Genomic DNA, 17,084 nt, shown 5'->3' with positions numbered 1-17,084 from the left:
GCTGCACCTTGATTTCTTTCAGGAATCGGGCCTCCTGACTCTCAGTCTATGTGGTTTCCAGTAGGCTGGACAGACACCAATGCATGATCTTGCACACACACACACACACACACACACACACAAACACACACACACTCCTACCTCAAACCTGTCCAATTAATATTTTCCAGCTGACAGCATTTGTATCCTTGAATCCAAGGCACAGCATAACATAAACCTTCCTCTGACCCTTGTCTTTTTCTGGGCTAGAAGCTAGTATTCTTTTCTTTATATTTAATTGGGTGTTTAGTTACTGACAACCAAAAGAATCCTGACTAATATATATTATCCTATGTATTAGTCAGGATTCTTTTGGTTGACAGTGACTTATCCGTATTTTTTAAAAAGTGAATAGAGGATTTTAGGCAAAAGATCAGAAATAGATAATAGAACTGCTAAATTAGTAGTGAAGAAAATGGAATGAGATGGGGGGAAGCCCCACCAAAAAGGGACAAGGAAAACGAGAGAGAAAGACATTAAGAAGAGCATAACAAATAGCATAAACTAAGTTGGCATCCGAAGATATCTGTAAGCACAATAAATATAAATGGACGTAAATATCTAGTTAAAAGTCAAAGACTGTCAGTCTAGAACTTTTTTTTTATGACAACACAAAGTAGAGCAACATTTTTTTCAAAAACACTCCTCAAGTAGATGGATAGAGGGGAAGAACAGGGAAGGGAAAAGTTATAATGAAAACGCTGACCAAAACTGAACAGGTTCTGTGGAATCTAAGGTACTGACTCAGAGAAAGCAAGCCGCTCTGATATCACGGGATGCGTCTACTAAGAATTAACAAAACACCCTGCGATTTACATCCTCATGGGGGAAGCAAAAGTAACATCCATACCATGTGAGATGTTTTACAAAGATAATTTTGTTAGGAGAACAGACAAGCAGGCTAACTCTCTGCAGAAAGAGAAATCCTGTCCAAGTCCCTCCTGCGGATTCCAGCAGGACACTTGGTTTTGCTGAATGACCTATGTAGAGTGACTCTGAGACTCTGTCATCCCAAATCTCAATCCCTGATCTCAGGCACACATCCACAGTTGTAACATTAACAAGATTAAAATCAGAGCAAGCAGTCAAGAACCACAAAGCAATTACATGCGTTCCTGGCCAATGGTGCACAGAAGAGAACACTGGTGTTCACATACATTGTGCTCCTGGAGGTGCACAGGGTGAAATGCACAGCTACAGGCCCACTGCCTCTCCACTTGTTCTTTGGCTACATGGGTCAGAGTGCTATGGGCAATGGCACTATCTCAGTGATCATCTCAATGCTCCTGTATTTTATGAAAACTAAAAATGTTTTAAATTTAGGTACAACAGCATTTATAATCCCTTGCTTGTGGCCTACTTCCTGAGTGACGGGGTTGTTACCACTAGTTTCAATGGCACTTGACTTCTTATTAATCCCTGCTCCCTCTAACTTTCGTATTCCCCGCACCAGCCAAAGCACCACCCTGAATCTTCCGAGTCAGAAATCCACAGACACTAGATCAGCAGCTTTCGACCTCGCTGCACATTACAAGCAGCCTAAATTCTGATTTAATTGTTCCAGCCAAGTTTCCTGGCATCAATGTCTTTAAAAAGTTCCCCCAGCTATCTGGCATCCACTTTGGCTTGCTATCATCGCAGAGCACAAGTTCCCCCTCCTCACTAGGATCAAATGAGAGGATATTTGTGACAGCGGTACAAACCCCATATTTACTACATGATCATTCAAGGAGTCCATCATTATCCTCTCAAGTCAGTACTGTGGCAGATAGAAATAAAACTGTGCTCTAATCCAAAGGCATGTGAATGATCAGATTCTACATGGGTCTTAACAGAAGAATAGCCAACCTCCAAGATATCTCTTTCTTGGTCTGGCCCCATCCAAGGGGGCAGACACACTGAATTGTGAATTGATTGATGATTTTTTTTCTTTTTGTTTCTTTATGTATACTAAAATTTCTAGAGCAAATATCGACATTATAATTAAACAGATAAATAATTGTCCTCACCCCAAAAGGGGAAAATGGACAAAAGATCTGGATTGTAGGCCAGCTCTATCTCGGACCTGCTTTGTGACCTTAGGGGTATGGCTTTTCCTTTGGTTTGACTGGATGTCCCCTTAGGACCCTCTCTCCTCTGACATCCAAGGATCTCACCCCTGCACTGTTAACTAATAATCTGCCATGCTAGTTTCTCAGGCTTAACAGCAACACTCTGAGTAGCTTCTCACTATTTCATTGACTGGAGTCTACTCTTATCTGTGGTCTCATTTTCAGTTAGCCAGTCAACCACAGACCAAACATATTAAATGAAAAACACCAGAAATAAGCAATTCATGTTTCGAACTAAATGTATGCCCTTCTGAGTACCATGATGAAAACCCATTCCACCTGGAACATGAATCATCTCTTTCTCCAGTGTATCCACATTGTATATACTACCCACCCGTTAGTCACTTAGCAGCCATCTCCATTACAGTTCTTGGGTATCACAGTGCTTAGTATATAGGTTCACTGCTATCCTCAGTTCCAGGCATTTACTGAGGATCTGGGAACCTACCCCTGAGAATAAGTGAGGAATTACTATATAATAAAAGTGAGACTTTATTCAAGGCCCTGAACCTAGTGACCACTCAGAAACTGCCTCAAAGTCTGGCCCAGCTGAGACTCAGACAACTCAAGTCCACCCCTCTCTCAGGCTAGGTGAGAATAAGGAAACAGGTTCTGCAGCAGGAATTACAGGCAGGGACACTTACACGCCCATCATGCTGGGTTTGGATTAACTTCCCAGGGTCAATACAACAGCAGGATCTATTCGCCAATCCTGAACACACAGGGCAGCTGCATCACCATGGAGACAGGACACCATAAGCCTCACAGGTCATCCACATTCACAACCAACCTTAAACAATAAAGGAAGTTGGACCCAGACAAGAAAAACTTTATGATCAGTTTCCGGATAATTCTCAAAAGCAACCTCCTGAGTATGTTCTAAGCAATACGGAAAGGAGGAAAAAATTATGAATGAGTACACAGTGTGTTCCCAGGTGTTAATCTTATTAAGTTCAAGGTTATGTTCTTTCTGCCCACTTTTATGTACTGACTTTTATGAGTTTCCTCTTTTGCAGATGGGGAAACTGAGGCTCCGAGAGCCTAAATAACCTGTCTAAGATCACAGAGCTGGTGAGCAAAAGAAGCCAGGATTTTATCTCACAGGTGCCAGGGTTAAACCCTGGGTGTGACCTGAAAGTTTCCCCTTGACCTGGTTTCTGTGAGCACCTTCGGGGTTTCAAGGAGCTAAGCATGTATTAAGCAGCTTTGCCAAAGGAGGGGAGCAGCTATCAAGTCCAAGAGCATTTTACTCAAAAACAACAACAAAATCAACATTAAAAAAATGACTCCAGCAGAAGCAGGGGGCTAGGTGTGAGCAGATTCTGAAAAGCAGGGAGGACATGAAATTCAAGCCCATCAAAACTGCCTGAGGTCAGCACAGTGCCAAGGGGGCCCTAGGGTCACAGTCTCCCAGGGCTGGTTCCCCCATCTTCCAGCTGAGGGTCACCTACCCTCTCTGCCTGTTTTCCAGACTGCCCCCTCTGGCTCCAACAGGAAACCTCCAGGGCCCTCTTTCAGTAAGGTCTGAAAGGAGGAGGTTCAAGTGGGAACTGGAAGATCCTTGACGACTCAAAGTACAGAGGCCAAGTGGTGGCAGCCCCCTGGCTTTCCTCCTTCGTGTTCTCTTGCCTCCCTCCCCCACTTATAAAGGGGCACAATTAGCTGGGTCAGCGGCTCCAACAGGAACTAGGCCTCTGATCACACTGGCCACACCGCACCACCCACAAGATCAAGCAAGGGTTGGACCAAGGCCAAAGGTGCCCTTCCCATCAAGCGCTCCTTTCCACCTGCCTACACCCGAAGCTCAGGAGTCCAACTCCCAAGGAGAGGGAAGGAGGCTTTCAGGCTCCGTCTTTCAGCCACTTTCACCTCCCCTGCTGTGTTCCTCTCTCCAGATTCTTGTGGGTGAGACCCACAGGAATGAATGGAGCCAGGCTTGCCCCAGGAGCAGCTACATGTGCAGAGGTGTGGCCATCCTTCGGGGCCGAGCTGTACTCACCTTAAACCTGTCCGCTTAACCCCGATCCCCACCCTTTGCAGAGCAGAATGACAACTTTCCAGGAGCAGGGAGCCAAGGCACCAGCTAATAACAGACTCGTCAATTTCTGAGACTTTCCCACGTCCGTGTCTTTCAATTTCCCGCCTAACCGCACCCCATCTGACTCCTTCCACTGCCTTCCGTCTAGGACGACTCGATAGGACGCGCGCCGGTTCCCGCAGCCACTTCCCAGGTTCCGCATCCGCGGCCCGCTGGACTCACAGCGGGTTCCAGCGCTCAGGCAGGCGGCGGTGCAGCGAGATGCGGTCGCTGAGGTAGGTGTTGATCTGGTGCAGCCGCACGCTCTCCTCCTGCAGCCGCAGCTCTTCGCCCTCCAGCTGCAACCGCACCGCCTCGCCCCGCGCGCCCAGTGCGTCATCAGGCACCGGCGGCCGCGGCAGCACCGGTTCGCGCCGCCCCGTGCGCGGGATGCGCTGGGGTCTCAGCTGGGTGTCCCTGGCCCCGGCTCCAGCCGTGGGCCCACGTCGTTCCCGCAGTTTCCAGCCCAGCCCGGCCAATGCTAGCAACACCAGCACGGCCAGCAGCGCCTCCCGGCCGCGCCGCAGCCCCCGCGGGCAGCGCCGCCGCGCTGCGCGCCCCAACATGCGCCTGCCAGCTGCGGCCAGCGGTCGGCGCGCCCCGAGCCGGCGGCCGGAGGCCGGACCCGGATCCCGGAACCGCGAGCCGCCCCGCCCCTGGCCCGCCCCAGGCCCGCCCCACCTGCGCACCGCCCCTTCCCGGCGGCAGCCAATGCTGCACCCCCACCTGAATGGGCCCCCACGTGGGCGGACTTGGGCTTCCTTCTCCGGCTGGGGTGCGTAATTAGGGTGGTCGCCGAAGAAGACCTAGCTTTGCTCTCCTCAGTCGCAGAGCGCTGAAGATTTTACTGCCCTTATCTCATCTGCTCTTTACACTATTCATTTAAGAGGATCACCCCGGATTGTCAACTCCATTTTACAGATGAGGAGGACACTTGAGGCGCAGTGAGGCTGTCTCGCTGACTCCCGCAGGGCCAGCCCAATACCATACTGTTTTGGGGCCCTGGAAATAAACCCCTCGAAGGGCTCCCTATTTGTCCAAAGCTGTGTATCCTATCCTTCACTTACCAGGACACCTCCAAGAAACTGATCAAAGGAGCAAATTATACCTTCAGAAAAACACATAAATTGCACATACACACCCAGGGCATCCATTAGTGATAAGTACCCCAGGTCTTGGCTGAAAGTTTTTTGGGGGGAGGGAAAGAGAGAGCTCTAAGGGTGCTGGAATAACCAGGCCACGACTGGGCTGAGGGATGCGACTTCCTCTTAGGGGCAAAATAAAAGAATGAGGCTAGATAAACACTGCAGCATTTACCTCCCATCCCCAGGTAAGGAGGGAAGCCAGGCTTTGCTACTCTAAGCCTTGATACATGCTGTTTCCTCTGCTTGAAATGCCCTTCCCACTAAGCCATGCTCGACCAGCCTTTTAGGCAAACATATTTCAAGAGTGCATCATCCCCTTGTGTTAGTCAGGGTTCTGCTGGAGAAACACAACCAGTGGGAGGTATATTAAGAGATTAATTACAAGGAACCACACAACTGTGGGGGGTTGGTTAGGCGAATCTGAAATCCACCCGCAGGTCCTCAGCAAGGACAGACAGAACTTAGACATCAGCTGAGACTGCAGTCCACATGCAGATTTTTTTTTTTCCAGGTCAGCCTGTCTTCTGCTCTTAGGTCTTTTAGCAGAGTGAGTCAGGCCCATCCAGATAATCTCCATTAGTTAAAGTCAACTGATTACAGATGTTAATCACATCCACATTCACTGCAATGCCCAGATGAAGTTTGATTGAATAGCGGGGGTTAGAGCCTATTCAAGTTGACATCTCTTGTTTCCTACTGCTGTCATAACATACATAAATGATTCTTTAAAAGAGCAGAAATCTGCTCTCCTGCCGTTCTGGAAGCTGGATATCTGAGCTTGAGGTGTCACCAGGGCACTACTTCCTTGAAGGCCTCAGGAGAGAGCTGTTCAATAGCTTTCTCAGTTTCTGGTGCTGCCAACAAGGCTTAGCATTCCTTGGCTGTGGCTCCATAGGCCCAGTCTCTGCCTCCACAGTGACACAGCTTTCTTCCAGGGCATTTCTGTCTGGGTGTCTATAAGGAGCATCTGCCATAGACAGGCTAGGACATGCTGGGACTCACTAAGTTGCCAGCCATAAGGAACAGCAGCCATTGAACTGCTTAGTCATGTGTGTTTGCAATTGATAAGGAGCTGCAAGAGGCACTAGCCATAGTGGTGTCAAGTGGGACTCCTGAGTATAATAGTCCCTTTACCCTGATGCTTAGCAATGACTGGTTACAATTGATAAGGAGCACAGCTCCATGGACATGTGCAAAGAACATGCATGCCCAGTTGCAATTACATCACCTCACTGGACATAACCAATAGACATTGACTTTCACTAGGTGTAACCAGTCACCAGCGTATACCACCAACTTGGAAGTGTATTTAAATTGCTGGTCCTGCCACATTGAAGAGTTTTTGCTCCAAGGACATCCAAGAGACTGGCCACCTTGCTGTTCTGCCCTGGACTGACTCCACCATTCCCTGACATCCAACCATTAGCTGGAGAGAACCACCAGGCAAGGACAACGTGTGCTCTTTGGCTAAGAGAAGTCACGTGGCATCAGAGATATTTTGGGGCTCGTGGTTGCCCTAAGATTGTGTGATTTGCTTATAGTGTTTAATTAGTGTGCACTGAATACTAGTTGGGGTGCTCCCACACACCCAACACTTTTTGCATTAATCATTTATATTTGGTGATTGATGTGATAGAATATATGTTTGCATTTAAAGACAATCCACCTTCAAGTAATTATTACTAGCACTGCTCACAACAGTGTCCCTTTTACTCTTCTAGAAGAGTCATATTGGATGAGGGACTACTCTGAGGACCTCATTTTAACTTGATTCTATCTGGAAAGACTCTAATTCCAAATAAGGTCACATTCATAGTTACTGGAAATTAGGACTTCAAAATGTCATGGGGGGTGGGCACAATTCAGCCCTCACTACCATCACGCTTTGTTAAGGCATTTGATACATTGAACAGTGTTGAATCCACACCCTGCCCTCATAAGCAGAATGAATGAAAAGATTTAGAATATGAGCTTCGAGATCCCAGAGCTTGGTACAGAGTCACAGTGCGTGCCCAGAGCATCAGCAGCTGCCTGCCATCTCACCCGTGACCTGCTTAGGTGTGGGTCTGAGTTCACTGGGGGTATCTGAGGAAGGGCACAGCCTGGTGAAGTGCAGGGTCGGGCTACTCCCCAAAGACAACAAACACAATTCCCCAAGGAGCCTCTGTGGTTATCTAGTCATCATCTAATCAGGGAGTTTTCAAGATCTTTGAAGAAGCCCAGGGGACCATCCCACAAACAAAAAGTAAGCTGACTGGGTGGGGCTCCAGTTTCCCTCCCTGAAGCCAGAGCATTAGTGTGTTTATCTGGTACTTTGAGCTTCCTTATAGACTGCATATCCTCCTCCCTGGGAACCGGTACAAGGAACTGGTGATTAAAAAAAAAAAAAAAAAGTGTTGTCCAAAGCCATGGCTTGGGGGTAGAAGAACAGGAAATAGCAAGGAGTAAAAAGAAAAAAGAAACTGCCAAATGTCTGCCAATATCCTTTCTCTTCTTTCTTAACAGTACAACCCAACCTCCCTTTCTTCCTTCAATCCATCCTTCCTTCTCTCTTTCCTTTCTTTCTCCTTCATGACAGGGTCTCACTATGTTGCCCAGGCTGACCTCAAACTCCTGAGCTCAAGTGATCCTCCTACCTTGGCCTCCCAAGTAGCTGGCACTGCAGGTATATGCCACCACACCCACTTAGAAGCTTTGATTTTTTAATTTGTTTCTCTTGGTAGAATAAAGACTAGGTTTCCCAGCTTCCCTTACAGCCAGGAATGGCCATGTGACTAAATGTGCCACTGATGGGCCACTAGTGGTGGTGTCAAGTGGGACTCCTGAGTACAGTAGTCCCTTTACCCTGATTCATTGTCTGTTTTGGTTCCTGCAGTCTCCCATGGTCAACCACCGTCTAAAAATATTACATGAAAGATTCCAGAAATAAACAAACTCATAAATTTCAAGTTGCATGCCCTCTGAGCAGCATGGTGAAATCCCCCACTGCCCCAAACTGTTCTGCCTGGAACATGAATCATCTTTTTGTCTAAAGTGTCCATGCCGTATTACTGCCTGTCACCTAGTAACCCTCTTGGTTATCACACCAACTGATGAGATTTCACAGTGCTCTGGGAGTGTTCTAGGAGCCCTTATTTTTCTTAATAATGGCCCCAAAGTGCAAGGTGACAATTGGGATAGTCAATGAGATGCTGTAAAGTGGTTCCTTTAAGTAAACATGTGAAAGTTCTCAACTGAATCAGGAAAGATAAGAAACCATGTGCTAAGGTTACTAAGACCTGCAGTACAATAAGATATTTTGGGAGAGAGATGACTCGTAACTTTTATTATAGTATATTGAAATGATTTTCTTAATTTATTATTATTTATTGCTAATCTCTTGATCTATTTATAAATTTAACTTATAAGTTAAACTTTATCGTAGATAAAATATAGGAAAAAATACAGTATATATAATGTTCAGTACTGTCCGAGATTTCAGGCATCCACTGGGAGGTCTTTGACTATATCCCCTGCTAATAATGCAGGGGGTGGGAGCCTGTGATAGTGTCTTTAAAGGACACTTCTTTATCCTTCCTTTTCCTGGCCAGATAGTAGATATGAAAACTTGGGTCATGAGGTAAAAGTTATCCACTGAGAGAATGGTGAAACAGAAACTTAACCCTGTGGACCCTCGACCAGTCCTGACTCTCTCCTCTGTGAAAGAGACGTAAATGTCTGTTCATTTAAGTCACCGTCTTTGTGTTTTCCATCCTATGTAGCCAGTTTGAATCCTGACTCATACAAAGGACTAATTGCAAGAGAAGTACCACCAGACCTGGCTCTGGTAGTTGGGCAATTGTGAAACTAAGCTGCAAATTCTTTAATCCTTCCTCTTTGGAATAGGCAAGCCTCTAACTATTCAATCAGTAGACTGTGGGAGATGGAGGCTCTGAGACACCTGAAGCCACTCCCACTTTGCCCAACCTTCAGGTAATCTCAACTGTGGCCCCAGGCAGCATGGAACAGAGAAGAAAGATGCCTTATTCAAATCCCTGGCCACAGAGTCCACAGGCAGAAGACAGTGGTTGTTTTACAGCATGATGCTTTGGGATGGTTTGTTACGCAGCAAAGGGAACTAGAACAAAGGAAGTATTTTCTCCGTCAGGAAATACTGAGCATCTACTGTGCTCTCAGCGCCATGCTGCAGGACCAGGCATGCTCTAAGAAGCAAGTGTCAAAGAGAAACAAAGTCAGATGCTAGTTAAAGTGTGAAGGACAGATTTAGTCAATAGTATACTATTGCTGCAGGGTGGAGGGTCAGGGTGCACTGACCCCAGCTTTGTTTGTAGGGAGGTGGCTGAGTGTTTCAAAAGGGACTGAAGGAGAAGTCGGGGAGAACAGGGACCCAGCGGAGCCAGGGAAGTGAATAATTACAAAGGCTTGGTCTGTGTGCATGCTAATTAGGTCAGCTGTGTCTGTTAGCTGACATCATCAAAGTCAAGATTCCATTCTCCCAGAGCTGGGAGAGAGAGGCCCATCCCCTCTGATGATTCCTTTTAAATGAATGGCTTCCAGGTCCTTGTGCTCCTGAATGGTAAGAAATACATAGTTATCTCAAAGAAATAGAGGGAGGGTTCACAGTCAGAAGCCCTTTTTAGACTATGCTCTAAGAAGGGGAAGCCAAAGGCCTGGGGTAAGTTCTGGCTACCACAGTGCACTCTTCAGGGACCCCTGTGCTCTGTGGATGCTTCAGGGATCCCAAGTCACCCTATAGATGTGCCCTTGTGCTATTAGAAACTATGCTGGTGTTTGCTTAAGTCTGAACATGAGCGAATGTTAAGAGGCTGCAGTTGAGAAGAGAGCTCAGAAGAGCCTGGCTAAAGTTAGGTCAAGGCAAGAATCTTGGACACAAGATCTGTTTTTGAAAACGTGGTGCTGAGCCTAATGGAGTAATCACACATCAAAAAGATAACTTCCTAGAGTTGTAATGGGTGAAGAATTACAAGGTGTTGAAAGGGTTTATTGTCTAGTTGATGGGTTTAGGGAAACTGAGAAAGCCCTGCAGGCTCCAGTAGCCTTGGAGAGCTGAGATGATATCTTGGGTTAGTCTGGCACTCCCTCTGCTGGGGCTTCCTGGGGAGAACTGGTGAAGGCTGTATCTTCTGTTTGTTTTACCAGGGGGAATCAGGTCCACACCTTTGAATCCATTCTTCTCAAGCCAAAAAAGTTCCAGAAACACAACTCTGGCCCAGTTTCCTAGTTTTACAGATGGGGAGTTTGAGATACAGGGTGGGGAAGGGCCTCTGACAACTTGGTGGCTCAGGTGGAGGTCGGATACAGCCTGCAGATCTCTTAACTCCAGAGACCACCCCCACCCCTGTCCCGGGTTCTGGAGCCGGGTGGGGCTTGGGTGAGCCATGGGGAGAAGGACAACCCTGTGCTGCTATCAGTCTCCTGTGACGGTGCTCCACCACAGTGCCCAGGGGCCTGCCTACTTCTTCCCAGGTGGTGCTAGAAGGCAGGTGTGCTGCAAAAGGCCTGGATCTGTGCCCCTGACCTCTGTTCAAACATCCAACACATTTAAGATCTGTGGTCAGATTAGAAAACAGACAAAGATTACAATTCATGAGGATGCCAAGTTGGAAGGCTTCCCCATAGAGGCTCCTGGCAGAGAAAGGAGCAATGGAATTAGGTCTTACAAGACATAGGTTAAAGCCCCAAGTAGTAGATACATGCTGTTTGTTATTGAGCACCATTGGGTGTTGCAAATTGCTAGACTCATCTCACCCTAATGTCAACCTTGCAAGGAATACAGACGAGGAAACTTAGGCTCGGAGACATGAAGTAAAAGAAAGAAAAAGAAGCAGGGAGAGAGAGAGAGGAATCCAGCAATAAAAGTATCAGATAAAAGAAATCAGAGGCCACTATGGAAATGATTTATACATTTGACTATTAAAATGTTTTTAATTCTATAAGGCTTCAAAAATAATACAAAGCCAAAAGGCAAATCAGAAAAAGATATTTGCAGATAGCATTTACCCAGCATGTGAATCACTACAGAAATGAAAAGAACAAACAGAAATAAAAATGGTCAAAGGATTTAAATAGATTGTTCCTCTCCAAATGGATATAAACAGTTATAAAAGTATGAAAATAGGCTTAAGCTCCCTGCTTAAAACGTATGCAAATTAAACTTCTTCTGCAATCTTTCTTCATCTATCAGATTGGCAAAGACTTAAGAGGCTATTAATTCTGGTATTGGCTAGGAGGTAAATAAACATACCCTCATACTCTCTCAGTGGAAATGTAAACTGACATAACCTTTTGGAAAGCAATTAGGCACCATCTATTAGAAATGTTAATGTTAATATCCTTTTGATTCTGCAATTCCACAACTAGGAAATTATCCAACAAAAATAGACTCACAAATGCTCAAGAGATACACATAAGGAAGTTTTATTGGAGTATTGTATATTAAAGCTAACAGTTGGAGTTGGATGCAGTGGCACATGTGTCCAGCAATCCCAGCTACTCAGGAGGCTGAGGCAAGATGACTGCAAGTTCCAGGTCAGCCTGGACAACTTGTAAGATGCTATCTCAAAATAAAGAAATAAAAATTCCCGGTATGAAAAAAAAAAAAAAAGAAAGAAAGAAAGAAAAGAAAGCCAGCAGTTGGAAACAACCTAAATATCCAACATTAGGAATTATAAAGCATTGCACATCCATACCATAACATAATATGTAACACAGTGGCATTAACAAGCATGGCCTATGGCAAGATGTTAATGTACAAATGTGTTTAAGACACAGTAAATACGGAAAAGCAAGTTGGAGCTGAATAGTATGATCCCACTTTAGTAAAATAATGAACATGCAAAAGGTAATATCTAAAGGAATATTTTGTGGAACCATTAATTGTATTATATTTATTTCTGAAGAATGAGATTCTGTGGTCCTTTCATGTTCATTCAATTTCTTTACTTTTTCACCATTATTTTTTTTATTGATCGCCTACTATTTGGTGGACAGTGTGCTGGACTGTGGGAAGTCAGTGGTGACCAGCACCCAAAAGCATTCATCACAAGGAGCTTGTATTCTATATTTGTACAACATCAATTCTTTGCAACATCATTACCTTATTAGAAAAGAAAGGAAGTTGAAAGTAAATATTCTTTAGAGATTATTTATTTCTGAGCCTTCTTGACCTCCTTCAGTCTGGTCAAGGAGTTGACCACCTGTTCCATCTTTCCAATCTGTTTCTTCTCTTTCTTACCTAGACCATTTTTTTCTGCCCCAGTGTGGCCCAGTCTTGCTTGAAGCTGTCAATGACATATTCCAAACTGAGCTACCTTCCTTCAAATTAATGACAAGAGCTCACAGAACACACTGTTCTGCAGTTATATGGGATCCCTCGGGAGCCAGGGGCTGTGTTCCCGTCATTCAACGCACACAATGCTTGGGACAGAAAAGGTGGTTGGTACATGTTGGCTGAATGACAACTGGGTGAGAGCTTCCAGCTCCTATGCCTTCAGGTCCTTTGGGGAGTCCTCTGGTTTCTCCCAGTCAGTGACCAGCACAGATAGAGGTACATGCATGCATGAGGTCTTTTCTGCCTAATGCAGGACACCTTGGCAGGCAACCTTTGTTGGAGACCTCCGCGTGGAGCTGGGCAGCTCAGACTGTTCCAGAACTGCCCTGCAGTCTACAGCTCCTTGCCGTCTCCTTTCTCAGGCACTAGCCCTGCATTGTGGTCTGGAGCTTCCCTTCCCTTCTTCACCTGCCCTCTTTATCCTTTGCCGCTGTCAGAAATCAGAAGTCATTCTGACTTCTGCAGGCATTTTCCCCGGAAAACAAACAAGCCAGCGAACACCCAGGCATCTTATTCTCGGGGAACACAAACCCACATAGACATCAATGGGGGAAAATGCTGGAAGAGAGTTCAGAAGGAATTAAAACTATGGAGACAGTAGCACAGAGATGCCTGTCCAAATATGCAGCATCCCACTTTGCCAGTGTTGATGTGAGCCTGAATCACCTCGGTAGTGCGAAAATGCAAATTGTGGTCCAGTGAGACTGGGATGGGACCCAGGTGCTATTTTTCTAGGGTCCCCCAGGAGGTACCAGAGCTGCTGGCCCAAGGACCACACACCAAGCAGCGAGTTGCTGCATATCTTCCACCGCCTCTGCTGTGTCTTCCAGCCTTGGGAGGCTGATCCTAGGAGCCACTTCGGCAGGCTCCCAAACTCTGGCTTTCCGTTGGGTTTCCTATGAGGAGCACTGGCAGGAGATCAGAGGGCAGGAGGAAAGCATAGAGGTGTTTACTCCTCTGGGAAGGGCTTCCTAGCCAGTTGCTGTGGCTTGGAGGTATCCATCCCTCTACCAATCCCCATGGTTCCTATCAGGTAGCCTGAGGAGGTTTTCTCTTATGGAATTCCAGGCCTGTCCCTTCAGGCCTGGGATGGTAATTGCTCCCTATCTCTACCATCCCTGGAGCACTGAGCCATCCCTGTGGCTCTGAATAAACCTGTCCATACTTCTGTAAATGGCCCTTTAGTTCCTTAGTTAAGTATGCTAGCCATCCCTGGTTAGGACTCTGACTGCTGTTCAGTGCAAGATTTCTTCATAACAGTAGAATACTGGAAACAAGCCAATTGGGCACCACTTAAAAGATGATTAAATAAATTATGGTATATCCTCTGAATGTTTTTTCAAGCAACCATTGAAAAGGATGCAGCCAATCGACATTCACCTACATGGAATGATGCCCAAGACACTTGCTAAATGAAAAAAAAAAAAAAAAAAAGCAAGCAAGATTCAGAACAGCATGTATCATTTGAACCCATCCATTTTTTCTTTTTCTTTTCTTCTTCTTCTTCTTTTTTTTTTTTTTTTATTTTTGGTACCAAGGATAGAACTCAGGGGCACTTAACCACTGAGCCACATTCCCAGCCCTTTTTGTATTTTATTTAAAGAGACAGGGTCTCATTGAATTGTTTGGGGTCTCCCTAGGTTGCTGAAGTTGTCTTTGAACTTGCAATTCTCCTGCCTCAGCCTCCCAAGCTGCTGGGATTACACGTGTGCACCACCACATCTAGTTGAACCCATTCATTTTTTTAAAAAAAGTAAATATGAACCCATTCATTTGAAAAAGGAAATTATGCATTTGTTAAGCTTTGGATTGCAAGTGGTCTGTGATGATAACCCTGCTCAAAATAAACCTAGCCAAAAAGAATGGGGATGAGAGGTTTCTGCCTTGGTCTCTTCCTGTCACTCTGATCTGCTTTCCTTTGTGATGGTCTCACTCCCAGGTGGTGGCAGAGTGAGCACATTTGGTTTAGAAGACCCCCATTTCAGACAGCTGACAACCTCACCAGATAGGGCCTTGTTCCCAGTTGCTTCAGTAAAACCCCTGGGCTCACACCAATCAGAATGGGCTTGAACACTCGCTAACCACTGATCCACAGGGACAGAGGCAGTCTCCCCAAGAGAAAAAGCATGTCTACAAAGAAAAGATTGCAGAAGACATTTGTTGTACTTTTTGGCTGCAGAACATCTGAACCCCTTTCCTACACTGGGGAGTGCCCCACCTTCTGGGGCGGAACTCCCTCCCACTCTTATAGATTCTCAAAATGCCAAAGTGGCTTTCCTAGATTCCCTTTGGGTCACGTGCCATGACCCAGGCTGGGTCAATCAGACACTCCCACCTCAAGCTCTGAATCTAAAACCACTTATACTCAAAAAGTCCTGAGCGGACTCCATCCTGGTATAGGCTGCTGCTGTGGCATGGTTAAGGATATGGTTCTTGACGTTTGGCCTCCAAAAAAGTCTTCATGGGATCTGTGAACTGTAAAGTAATTTTGTATTAAATCCTCTTTTTGCTTAAATGATCCAGACCATTGATCTCTGCTGTTTGCAATAGAGATGCTGGATTAATGCTTACATTCTTGTGTGCATGTTCACATATACATGACACGTTTGGGGGATAAAATGCATGTGACTACTGGTTATCTATGGGGAGTAAGACTGGGAGAGTGGGGGAGGTGGGAAAGGGGCTTTTATTTTTGCCTTGTGCCTCTTTGTATAGTTGGAATTTGAATTTTTACATTATTTTTATAAATGAAACAACCAATTAGTAACAATAAAAGTCATTTGAATAAAAAGAATAAGGATTTTCACTGAAACAAATGACTTTCTTAGACCTTCCAAAGGAAGCTGTCCTCACTCTGATCGTGATGAGCGAGGCCAAATCTGGAAGGGGGTGAGATGTACCAACTGAGCCCCAGCGGTGAGCATGGACCCTGCAACTTGCCTGGTCAAATGCTTCCTATGGCTACCCCTTGCTCTCAGAATAAACCCCACAATCTTTACCCTGCTGCCAAAGACCTTTGCAATCTAAGCCCTGAGGACTTTCTTTATCTTTACATTTTACCTAGAAGAACTTTTCTTTTAGCCCTGCCAACCGAGATCCTCGGGGCATCCATATCTTCTCCGATCTGACAAAGGCATGACTTATTCCTTCCTTCCATCAACGTTTGTGCTGTTTTAATTCTATATAGATGAGACTTAGTCACAAACAGTCATGCATTGAGCACCTACTGTATGACCTTTTGCTAGGCTTTGGGGCCAAAATTCACGGTCTATGGAAATTAATGACCCCATCCTAAGAGAATGTTAGTGTCAGTGCCGCGGCAGGTGGCATGAGGTATGCTACCTGTGGGCAGGGCCACTCTTCTCACAGCGTCCTTCTTTTCTTTTGCCTGGATGGCTCCTTCCCCAAATGTCACCTTGCTTGCTTTCTCAGTTCCTTCTGGTCTCTGCAAATGTTCCTTTTTCAGTGAAATCTTTGCCCACCGATTATGAAATAATATCCTTCTCTCTCTGCTAACTACCTGGATGTATGTTCTACTGTTCCAACAGCACTCAGTCACCCTCCACCACTCAAGTAATTTATTGGGTTCTGTATTTACATTCTCTTTCCACTGTTAGCTCCGTCCTTTCAGCTTGTAGAACTGTGCCTGGCACTAGCTGGCACTCAATAAATATTTGTGGAAAATGGAAAGGGAACTGGACCAGATATTGGAAGACAGGAATCCTGCACAGTGTCCCTCAGGAGAGCTGCATAGCCTAAAGTAAGGCCTCAGTCGAGTCCTCCGTAAATTCAGAAGATCCAGTAAGGATCAGTGTGTCTGCCTTTAGCATGCATCATAAGCAGCTCAGAGCTTGCTAAAACACAGATTGCTGGCCCTACTCCGAGTTTCTGACTAAGTAGGTCTGAGATGTGGCCAGGAAATCTGTATTTGTAAAAATGTCTCAGTTGGTCCGGGTGTTGGTTTGTGGGCCACATGTCAAGGACCATGAACAAGGAGACAAAAAGTAGAGGAGGCATTTGTATCCCCTTTCAGGTGACAAACCAACACCTTGAAGTACACAGTGGGAGCACAGAGGCACCCTCCTTAAGCCAATCAACAACTTTTGTAGGGACAGATGAGGCAAGGCACCGAGGACAGCAGGAAACAGTTTTATTTGGCTGCAGCCAGGTTCAGAGGGCACAGCTTTTGCTGTAATCAATCAAAGCCCTGAACCCCGAGTTCAGGTAGTTTCAGATTTTTATACCCAGCATGTAAGGGGTGGTGGTGGTGGGGTAGGGCTCAGAAGTTCACATAAAAGCAGCTTTTTTTTTTTTTCTTTCCACTGTTCTGGGCAAGTTAACCCTTCAAGGACAACACCTGA

At 45.8% G+C, this 17,084-nt stretch overlaps 1 protein-coding gene across 1 annotated transcript in view; it reads right to left on the bottom strand.

Annotated features, from left to right (window-relative positions):
* Galnt12 (polypeptide N-acetylgalactosaminyltransferase 12) overlaps positions 1-4,793 on the bottom strand; it is a 30,412-nt gene extending 25,619 nt beyond the window's left edge. The window contains exon 1 of the mRNA XM_026379244.2: positions 4,411-4,793. Within this exon, the coding sequence (XP_026235029.2) occupies positions 4,411-4,793 (383 nt within the window). The remainder of the gene's footprint in view (positions 1-4,410) is intronic.
* Between the last annotated feature and the right edge of the window lie 12,291 nt (positions 4,794-17,084).

Source organism: Urocitellus parryii, chromosome 4 (genome assembly GCF_045843805.1).
Source record: "Urocitellus parryii isolate mUroPar1 chromosome 4, mUroPar1.hap1, whole genome shotgun sequence".
In the NCBI taxonomy this organism is placed as follows: Eukaryota; Metazoa; Chordata; class Mammalia; order Rodentia; family Sciuridae; genus Urocitellus; species Urocitellus parryii.
The sequence above is the reverse complement of the archived record's forward strand: the minus strand, read 5'-3'. Positions and strand labels throughout refer to the sequence as shown.